Source organism: Musca autumnalis, unplaced genomic scaffold, assembly GCF_047663935.1.
Source record: "Musca autumnalis isolate F117 unplaced genomic scaffold, ASM4766393v1 scaffold_2, whole genome shotgun sequence".
NCBI lineage: Eukaryota > Metazoa > Arthropoda > Insecta > Diptera > Muscidae > Musca > Musca autumnalis.
This window is the reverse complement of record NW_027411755.1, coordinates 36,763,543-36,774,944: the sequence shown is the minus strand read 5'-3', so window position 1 is coordinate 36,774,944 and position 11,402 is coordinate 36,763,543. Positions and strand designations below refer to the sequence as shown.

The window sequence follows — 11,402 nt, the reverse complement described above, 5'->3', positions numbered from 1 at the left end:
AGCCTTGAAGAGCCAAGTAAAAATATTCTTTAATAAATCCAAACCTTGAAGGGCCAAGTAAAAATATTCGTTAATAAATCCAAGCCTTAAAAGGCCAAGTAAAAATATTCTTTAATAAATCCAAATGTGATGGGCCAAGTAAAAATATTCTTTAATAAATCCACGCCTTAAAGAGCCAAATAAAAATATTCTTTAATACATCCACGTCGTGAAGGGCCAAGTAAAAATATTCTTTAATAAATCCACGCCTTAAAGGGCCAAGTAAAATGTTCTTTAATAAATCCACGCCACACTGCATCTTTTCTACTGCCCAGTCTAATTTACTCAACTAATCCCAGAAACCTTGTGGTTACAGCTATACCTATTCTAGGCTCTCCTTTTTCTACCGCATTTAATGATAAATATTCACTTACCTAAATTTCATTTGCAGTAGCAAAATGCAATTTCCCGTTAAGTCATTCGGAATTCTACCAAAACATTGGAATTTTGAGAAATAAAATCTGGTTTTTTTTTTCTGACTGGCGCCACAGATATTATTCGCGGTCCATAAATGTTTTTGACTATAGCCAGCCGCCTATAAAACTAGTTTTCGTTTTTTTGTTTATCATTTAATTTGTATTCTATTTTGATTGGCTTTGTCATCTTTACAAATTAATTTCTTTGCTAGTCAAAATAAGAACGCGATTTAAATAAACAGTTTATACAGAAGCTTGAAGCAAAACAGTTGCTTTTGGAATACATATTCAAAATTAATTTGTGGTTTTTAAACAAAACTAAAAAGTGAAATATAGAAAAAAAATAAAATAAAATAAAAAAGATAATAATAAAATAAAATGTTGCGAATAATATCTATGGCCTTAATGTTGTTGTTGTGCGTATTTTTAGCGAGTGGAGAAAAATATCTGACAGAAAAACGTATGTAAATTTTTGAAAAAAATTATCACCTAAAAATATGTTTGTATAGTTCCTGAAGATTTTATATAAAAGACGTTTCGAGCCAAAACATCTTAATTTGTCCTTCAATTAAAAATTCAAATAGATCGCTTCAAAAGTGGTTCCTGAACCATTTTGATTCACTCCTTCAGGTGCTTAAAATTTTAAGTCCACGACCATCCATTGGAACGTAACAAAATTATTTTGTAGCAGGTTGTCCTGGCGCCGTCTTTCTACAGTAACAGGCTGAGGGTATTTAACTGACGACAAAGCTGACTGATTTTTTTGTACTTATTTGTATAAAATGTCAATATTTAGGGAAGGAAGGATTCTAATGTCTTGAATTGTATTGTTATAGAGTTCCAACTTTCGTGTTTGATATAAAAATAAGTTTACCTTTTTTCATTTCAGCTGATTTTTTGCAACCCTGCAGTGTTACAGCGTCCAGCTTTACAAATTGTCTTGCTAGTAATATTGAAAATATTCTAAAAGAATGGAAAGATGGTGAGTTGATCTTTGATTTATTAAAAATTGAAAGATCTAAAATTTGCACTCAATTTCCTTTTAGGTATTCCCGAACTACCAACAGTCACCGCCATTGATCCTTTAGAAATTCAACGTATCGTTGTCGATGGTGATCCATTGAGTCCAATTGGCATACACTTGGAATTGGAAAATGTTGTCGTTGAGGGTATCAGTGATGCCCAATTAACTGAAGCTAGGTAAGATATTATAATGCAATTATATCGCGCAGAATATTTGTATATTAATAATTTTTTTATTTCAGTTACAAGGCCAAACCTTTAAGCATACAATCCACATTTGTAGTGCCAAAAATTGTCATAAGTGGTGATTATAATATTACCGGACATTTATTGGAATATCCATTGGATGGCACTGGAAAGGCATCTCTAACAATTGGTAAGTAAATTAAAGAATAAAAATACAAGTGTATGCGTGGTATATCTATGGATCTATTCACATGGAAGAAGCACATGCAATTGAAAGGATCAAAGTCGGAAATCCAAAATACGCATTAGCACAAAATCTTACCAAATAATGGGCCTATATAATACCATTTAACCAACCTTCTATGCCATTATTTGAACATGCCCTTGTTGCCGCACGAAATGTCCAGTTTTATAAAGGTGACAGCACCGACCTAATCAGAGTATATTTATACCCTACACCACAATGTAGAAAGGGTATTATAAGTTTGTTTCTCGGAAAATGCATGTAACACCGCGAAATATTCATCGTAGAACCCACATGTGGTATACCAAAATTTATATCTCGACGAGATAAAGCGATTTTGAGATGTGTGTCCATCCGTCTGTCCAGGTCGGGTTTTGACCAGAACAGAAACGATTAGTTTTTGGCGATAATCAAGAAATATTTAGGGGGTGAAATGGACCAAAAACTGATCAGCGCGAAATTTTAAGTAAGGTTCGAGTTTATGACGAAGAAGAAATTTGCAATTGTACTTGATGGTCAGACAATATTTTGCGGGTCAAACGGACCTTAAAGTTTTGTGTGAAAATTGGTAAAATTTTTAGTATAATGACCATAACTTTATTACTGGAACATATCGCTCATTTACTCAAAGAGTGACATAACTCAAAAAATGCGTTTTCTGAGTTAGCAATTTTTATATTTTTTACGACTTCACCTTTATCTTGTGCCAAATTTTCATGCTGATATCTCTAAAACTTAACGAGTTACAGCCTATTTACTACGGGTGTGGCATAATTCAACAATAAAGTTTTTTGAGTTTATGAAGTACTAAAGCACTTTAAATCATGCTTGATCTTGCACAGAAAGTTAACACCGATATCTGGCTAGCTGGACTCAATCGGTTCACTCCTTCGGGTACCTCCCACACAAAATTTTATAAAAGTTCAGTTTAGGACCCGTTCTCGAATTACTCTGCTTTTTGTTGTAACAGCTTGTATTCACTGCCCTCCATACGACGGTAAAAGTTTCATCAGGGGCATACTTCCTGAGAAAATAGCCTGAAAGTTGCAAAAAACCCCTATGGTACCGTGTGTAGTGGTTGGAGCGCAAGATAACTCGGGAACGGACGTGCCGATTCGGCCCAAAATTTGGCCTTCGACATATTTTGTTTAAACTTAGAATAAGTTCGAAGGTAAGGCATATCGATCCACTCCTTCAGGTACCAAAAATGTTCTGAAAAATTGTGCGCACGATAACTCTTCATGGGAGCTACAGATTTGGTCCATACTTTACACATCCTAATATATCTACCAGGTATAGGCCAGGTTCGAATATGGACTATATTTGTCCACTCCGTCGGGTACCTCCCACACACATTGGATAAATTCACTTTAAGACCGGCTCTCGGATCATTTTGATTTTTGTTAAAGCAACTTGCATTCGCTGCCTCAATTACGACAGTAAAAGTTTTTTCGGGGACAAGCCCATACTTCTTGAGAAAAAAGCCCAAAGGTTGTAAAAGCTCCCTATGGTACCATATGTAGTGGCTGGAGAGCTCGAAACGAATACTGCGTTCGTCCACACTTTGGATATTATACTATTTCTTCGAATATTAGATGAAATTCGAAGGTAGGGCTTATAGGTCCACTCCTTCCGGTACCTCCCCCATAATAGTTCGAAAATATTCGCTAAAATGGTACGCGCGATTTCTCATAGACGTAGCAACTGATTTGGTCCAAACTTTGGATCTCTAAATATTGTCGAAACTTAGTTTATGTTGAAATTTGGGCCCTATCTGTCCAATCCTTGTGGTACCACCCACACAAATGTTCAAAATTTTTGTGTGGTTAAGGGTCTGTTCGAGGATCCTTTGGACATTTTTACCTAAGGTTTTCCTAGTGGCCCTGTTTCGTAGGCTAGTGTGATAAAAAAGCCCTATCTATCGTTATCCCCACAAATTTTTGAGCTTTAATCCTATCCATACTTTTGTCGGTTCATACGCTCAAAATTTTGAAAACCCCCCTAAATACATACGTTTTTTTTGTTTGGGAAAAAATATTTCAATCCACACAGGCTGAGGGTATATCTCTGTCGGCAAAGCCGACTCATACTTTTTACTTGTTTTTTTTCCTCTTCGCTTGCTACGTTGGTTAACAACAACAAAGCACACAAACCAAACCTTTTTACCCTCCTGTCTGCGCTTCTGCGTCTTTTATTACACTATACACACAGCTCATTATTATAAAACAGAATTCGCCACCTCTTTACTCGCGAGCAAGCAAAGAGTGCTTCTCTCTCCACTCACTAATTGAAAAACCATGCACTGACAACAGTGTTTGCTCAAATTGTTGTTGTTGTGTGCCGAATTTAGTTATAAAACAACATTCCGCTGCCGCGAGAGTGTTGTTGTTACTCTCTTTGATAAAAATCCTCTCTCTTCCCATAAAAATATGTTCTAACATAAAAAATATGTTGGCACCCAAACAAATAAAATTGAGATATGTTACAAAAAGTTGCAAACATATATTTATTTGGACGCAAACAAATTATGTTTGTTTTTTTTAATGTTTATTTTTTTAATTAATTTCAAATATTTTTTGATATTTAATTTTCTTAAATTGTCTACGTTCTTCGCGAAGTCCTTGTCTTTCGTCCGTTATCCAGTTGTTCTTTTTCAGTGTATTTGTATATATTTTTTATATTTATTCCTTTTTACTCCAATAATAGGGCCACAACAAAATTATTTCACTCTAATCTATTTAATATTTGATTACACTCCAACTTCGTCCCATACTCGCTGATTCTACCCCAATAGACCTTCTCCAAATGTTGGTAGACCTCTACCTGTCCAGCTGCTACCATGCAGATTCAACTTAATCGCTTGTCTGGCAATGTCATCTCCATTCTTTCGTAGGGTATGACCTATCCATTTCCACTTTCATCTCGTTCTTTCTAGGCTAACCGGTTCCTGTTTAGTTTCCCACCACAGAGTACTTGTTGTTGTGCTTTACTTTCGTTACGTTTTTGATGGATTATTTAAAAATATTAGGTCTGTTGGATAACTTCGCAGTGGTTGCTTTTGTTTATATTTAGAACATCTGCTAACCCATTTAACAGTTTTGTTGTTCTCAACATCAAGCAACAGTATCAATAGCAGTGATTCATTTCGATTTGTTTAAAATCCAGCAATATGTTTAATTAAAATAATTTATTTAGAATAAATTCTGCTCGACTTAAGTAGCCAAGCCTTAAGTTCGTTCTAGTTATGCTTGGTTAGAATCTCAATGATATTTCGAACAACAACAATGGAAATATCATGATATTATATTTCTGTTGTTGTTGCTATTAGACATACTTATACTTATAACTCTGCCCCAACAACCTTGATATTCAACTGCTATTTTTACGCATTTACTTTTAATACCCTACAATAATATTAAAATCAACAAGTAAGAACGGCGTTAAGTTCGGCCAGGCCGAACTTGTTATAACAATCACAATCGTATTGTATTGAAGTAAAATGGAACAAACTACCGAAATTCGGGAGGTAAACTCTCATGGGGGCTATATAAAAACGTCGATCAATACCTAAAAATTTCTAAATACCAAATTTCCGCTATTTCGGTAAAACCTTCAAAATACCGAAAATCAAGAGGTATACTGATAATTCTTTTCTGGAATATTTTATAACCCCATGGAAGACTAAATAACAAATGTCAGTCTTTAGGTGGGATATTGATGCATAACCATGATTTCATGACTAAAATGGATAAATCTGAGCTAGGGTTGTGTAAATTTTCCCTTATAGTAAATATTTCAAATGAAGCCTAGATGTAGTTGCATATGTGGTGGCTGTCTTTGCTACTAACACTTTTTCAATTTGACCAATAGGTGGCGCTTCCATTCTACTCTCGTAATCAATAAACGCAACAAACGAAACAATTCCCGTACCATTCACACAAAGTCACAAACTTTTCATTTTTTCTGAATCGTTTCGTTCTCAAAACAAAACCACAAACTTTTCAACTGAAGAAGAAAACTGTACGAATGCTGAAACGTACTTCGGCTATGCTGTTCCGAGTCGTTTCATTCACGAACGAAACAAAATGAATCGTTTGCAAACGTTTGCTGTGCGAAATTATCAATGACACATTCAGACACACACACACACACATTTATTTGATTGCTTAACAACCCAATAAGGTAACATCACATACTTGGAATATACTGCGGTGGATGTTTGAATTAACAACCAATCGTTTGCAAACGTTTGCAGGGTGTATTGTACGGTTTCGTTTTCTAAACATTGAGTTCGGTCAACTTGGGTTGTGTTTCGTTTTGTTTTGTTCTTATGGAAAATACAAAACTAAACGTTTGCAAACGTTTCGTAAAGTTTTTTTCCGTACGCTGCTCGTAATATACTATTTTTGCCCAAAATCAAAGACATTAGAAAGGCTTTTAAAGTTCATTAAACACAAATTCATTGAGGTTTGCGTTGCATTATTGATGGATGAATGATGATATCTGTCAATGTTTGCATAGGTTATTTATCAGAGAAATTGTGCCTATAATTTTCACATATAGAGTTAGGTCTATTGTGGTGGGGGTCTTTGCTAGCACTTTGCTGTTAATTTGATCAGCAGTTTGAACTTCTTTAAGGTTAAAATGTGGTAATTAGTCTTCGTTAGGGGTATAAAACATTCCCCCAGAAATTTGACGGCATAGGTCTACGCCTTCATATAGCCCCCATAGAACGGTACCTCCCGATTTTCGGTATTTTGAAGGTTTTGGCCACAATATTCTTCAGAAATGGCTGAAGTTTGATATTTAGTCTTCGTCGGGGGTATAAAACTTTCCCCCAGAAACTTGTCGGTACAGTTCCAAGCCTTAGTACAGCCCCCATAGAACGGTACCTCCCTATTTCCAGTATTTTGAAGGCCTCACTTTTCCACCGAAATGGCTGAACTTTAGTATTTAGTCTTCGTTGGGGGTATAAAACTTTCCAACTGAAATTTGTCGGTATAGGTCCACGCCTTCATGTAGCCCCCATAGAACGGTACTTTCCGATTTTCGGTATTTTGAAGGTTGTGGCCACAATTATCCACCGAAATGGCTGAAATTTGGTATTTGATATTCATTTGGGGTATTAAACGTTCCATATGATATTCGTCGGTAAAGGTCCACGCCTTCATATAGCCCCCCATTGAACGGCACCTCCCGATTTTCGGTATTTTGAAGGTTGTGGCCACAATATTCCTCAGAAATGGCTGAAGTTTGGTATATAGTCTTCGTTGGGGGTATAAAACCCAGAAACTTGTCGGTACAGTTCCACGCCTTAGTACAGCCCCCATAGAACGGTACTTCCCTATTTCCGGTATTTTGAAAGTTGTGGCCTCATTTTTCCACCGAAATGGCTGAAATTTGGTATTTGATCTTAATTTGGCGTATTTAACGTTCCATATGATATTTGTCGGTATAGGTCCACGCCTTCATGTAGCCCCCATAGAACGGTACTTTCCGATTTTCGGTATTTTGAACGTTGTGGCCTCACTATTCCACCGAAATGGCTGAAATTTGGTATTTAATCTTCATTTGGGGTATTAAACGTTCCATATGAAATTTGTCGGTATAGGTCCACGCCTTCATATATAGCCCCTATTGAACGGTACCTCCCGATTTTCGGTAGTTTGAAGGTTTTAGCCTCATTATCACACCGAAATGGCTGAAATTTGGTACTTAGTCTTTGATGGGGGTATGAAACTTTCTCTCAGAAATTTGTTGGTATAGGTATACGCCTTCGTATAGCCCCCATAAAACGGTACCTCCCGATTTTCGGTATTTTGAAGGTTGTGGCCACAGCAACCCACCGAAATGACTATAATTTGGTATTTAGTCTTTGTTGGAGGTAAAAGCCTTTCTGACGGAAATTCATCGGTATAGGTCCACGTTTTCCGCACAACCTTTGTTGGAGGTTAAAGCCTTTCTGACGGAAATTTGCCGGTATAGGTCCACGTTTTCCGTATAGTCCCCATAGAACGGTACCTCCCGATTTTCGTAATTCTGAAGCTTGTGACGTCAATATCCCACCCAAAAGACTGTTATTTAGTCTTCCATGGAGTTATAAAATATTCTATATCCCCCACAGAAGCGTATCTCTTGATTTTCGGTATTTTGAAGGTTTTACCGAAATATCAAAATTTTGGTATTCAGTCTTTTCTGAGTCTAAAAACTTTCCGCCAGAAATTTCTAGGTATAGATCGACGTTTTGATTAGGGATAGGTAAGTCGACTTTCGATTAATCGACTTTTTGCAGTCAAAAGTCTAAAAATCGTAGTCGATTTTTGTCTGGAGGGACAATCGCATAATCGATTATCTTGTGATCGATTTTCAAGTTTGCCCATAGATTGTTGACATGGCGGTTTTACAGTTTCAAAAGAAAACTCGGAAATCGACGAATAGTCGATTAAAATCGATTTTCTGCGGTCGAAAGTCTTGTTTTAAGACAACTAAAATAATAGCTAAACAAAAAAGTCGTAGTTTTAGTTTTAGACCAAAATCGACAAATGAAAAAATCGATTATTGCTTTCCATTACCTATCCCTAGTTTTGATATAGCCCCCATGGATCAGTGCCTCCCGAATTTCGGTATTTTGAAGGTTAGCCACATTTTTTTTACCGAACGTGCTGAAATTTGGTATTTAGTCTTCTTCATAAGCGAAATTAAAATAATTGGTCCATTTTACTTCACTACAACTCGTGGTGGAGGGTATAACAAGTTCGGCCTAGCCGAACTTAACGCCTTTCTTAGTTGTTTGTTTTCTTTTCGAATCCTGCTGTCTGTAAAAATTTGGATAAGTTATTCATCAGAGAAATGGCGAGAAGAATTTCACATGAAGTTTATAGCGGAGTCCGAACGGCGGGTCTACCACAGGTAGAGATGTTTTTAATGGATGAAATACCCAATGCCTATTAATCCCTTTAAAATTAAGCCCAGATGCAGGTGGATGTTTTTGCTAATACATTGTTTAAAAGGTGATAGGAAGGGTGCGCTACCTAGTTTATTTACGATAATGTTCTGCGTGGTCTTCGCTATATGCGAAAAAGCAATTGTGTTAAAAAGACTTTAAATTGAAATAATTTCTTCTTTAAATTAATTAATTAATTTGTAGCATAATTAATTAAAAAAAAATAATAATACATTTTTCCTTCTTACCTTGCAGAACAAATATTGGTCGACATGAATAAACGTTTTTTGGTGCGTGAAGAACGGAATGTGATTTTTACCGATATCGAACGTTTGCACTTGAATGTGCGCGATATTAATGGTCTCCACTTACGTTTGGACAATAAAGCCGCTGAGAGCAAAGCCAACGAAATATTAAATCAGAATGAACCGGGTATATTTGAAATTTTGCGACCAAGTTTGAATGGTGCCTTTGGTAGGATAATAAAAGATCACTTATCGAAAATATTTGCCTATGTACCGGCAAATTATATTTTTGAAGGTATACCAGTTGCAAGCAGAAGATATTGAGGATAAGTTTTGTAAATTTTGCCATATGCGAAAAAAATTTAATTTATTATTTTTATTTTTATGTTGTAAATATGTATACAAATTTAGATATAGTGATTTTATTTCTATAAAAAATAAAGAAAATATTTTTGGAAAAAATAAGAACAACGCTTTGTAGTAACGTTTTTTACAATATTTCTTTTGATAGTGTTATCGTTTGATTCGAATGCTGGCCACAATGCCCCAATCTAATAGTGCTTGAAATAACAGGTGATTTCAATTCGTCTGACAATGCCCAGCAGAGAAAATAGAAATAGAATAGAAAATACAACAAACCGTGTAGTAAAGTGTAGAAGATAAGTCATTGTAAGCGACCACCTTAACGATTAACAAATAAAAGAAAGTCCCTCAGTTGTTAACCTCTTCACAATTGAATTATTTAATATTTGGCTCACTTCATTGTTTGGTAATATGACGGTTCAAAAATCACATACTACATATCGCTCATTTACTCAAAGAGTGACACATCTCGAAAAATCAAGTTCCGAGAAAAACGCGTTTTAAGTTGGCGATTGAAATTTGACTTTCCAACATAAAAAGATTTTTACACTAAAACTAAAATAACTACTTGGACTATATTTTGCAACCAGATAGCCAGATATCAGTGATACATTTCAGTGCATGATCAAGCATGATTTGAAGTGTTTTAGTGCTTCATAAACTCAAAAAACTTTTGTGTTGAATTATGCGAAACTCGTAGTAAATGAGCTGTAACTTGTCGAGTTTTAGAGATATCGGCATGAAAATTTGACACAAGATAAAGTAGAAGTTGTAGAAAAAATAGAAATTGCTAACTCAGAAAACCCATTTTTTTGAGTTATGTCACTCTTTGAGTAAATGAGCGATATGTATGTACAAATGTTCATATAGTAAATGTGTGAGCTACTTTCATTTTCAAGTACACACATATAAACATATTTATGTATTTGTTTACAACATTTATGAAAGACGTTGTATTGTTTATAGTGCAATGAGGCTTACGATCATTGTTTTGGGTACCCTACACAAAGATATTGGATTGAATGAAACGAAAGGCAAGCAAATAATAGTAATAAAATAATTAATAGTAATAAAAAAATTATAATAATAAATTATATAATAATATTTATAATAACTATAATAATTAAAAAAAAAAAAAACAGTAAGGAAAGGATCAAAGTCGGGCGGGGCCGACTATATGATACCCTACACCACTGTGAATATGTAAAATATAAATCGGAGCTATATCCAGATCTTAACCGATTTTGATATAATTTGGCACATTTATTTCCACACCGAATTCAGTCACACATTCCAAATATCATTGAAATCGGACTTATATATCGTGTTTGGAGCAGAAAATACACGAAATCGGCCGAAAATATATATGGGTGCTATATCCAAATCTGAACCGATTTCGATATAATTTGACACATTTATTTCTAGACTGAATTCAGTCACACATTCCAAATTTCATCGAAATCGAATATATATAGCGTGTTTGGTACAGAAAATACGTGAAATCGGCCGAAAATATATATGGGAGCTATATCCAAATCTGAACCGATTTCTATATAGTTTGGCACATTTATTTCTAGACTGAATTCGGTCACACATTCCAAATTTCATCGAAATCGGAAATATATAGCGTGTTTGATACGTGAAATCGGCCGAAAATATATATGGGAGCTATATCCAAATCGGAACCGATTTCGATATAATTTGGCACACTTATTTCTAGACGGAATTCAGTCAAACATTTCAAATTTCATTAAAATCGGACGTATATAGCGTGTTTGGTGCAGCAAATACGTGAAATCGGGCGAACATATATATGGGAGCTATATCCAAATCTGAACCGATTTCGATATAATTTGGTTCATTTATTTCTAGACTGAATTCAGTCACACATTCCAAATTTCATCGAAATCGGACGTATATAGCGTGTTTGGAGCAGAAAATAC

The 11,402-nt window shown here is 35.2% G+C and overlaps 1 protein-coding gene across 1 annotated transcript; it reads left to right on the top strand.

Moving 5' to 3' along the window:
* Window positions 1-728: 728 nt before the first annotated feature.
* On the top strand, window positions 729-9,508 carry LOC141392711 (protein takeout-like). The gene is made up of 5 exons (XM_073965595.1): window positions 729-915; window positions 1,345-1,437; window positions 1,502-1,655; window positions 1,721-1,854; window positions 9,107-9,508. Exons 1-5 carry the CDS (start codon window positions 834-836, stop codon window positions 9,418-9,420), a joined length of 777 nt encoding a protein of 258 aa, XP_073821696.1. The 5' UTR covers window positions 729-833; the 3' UTR covers window positions 9,421-9,508.
* Window positions 9,509-11,402: the final 1,894 nt, after the last annotated feature.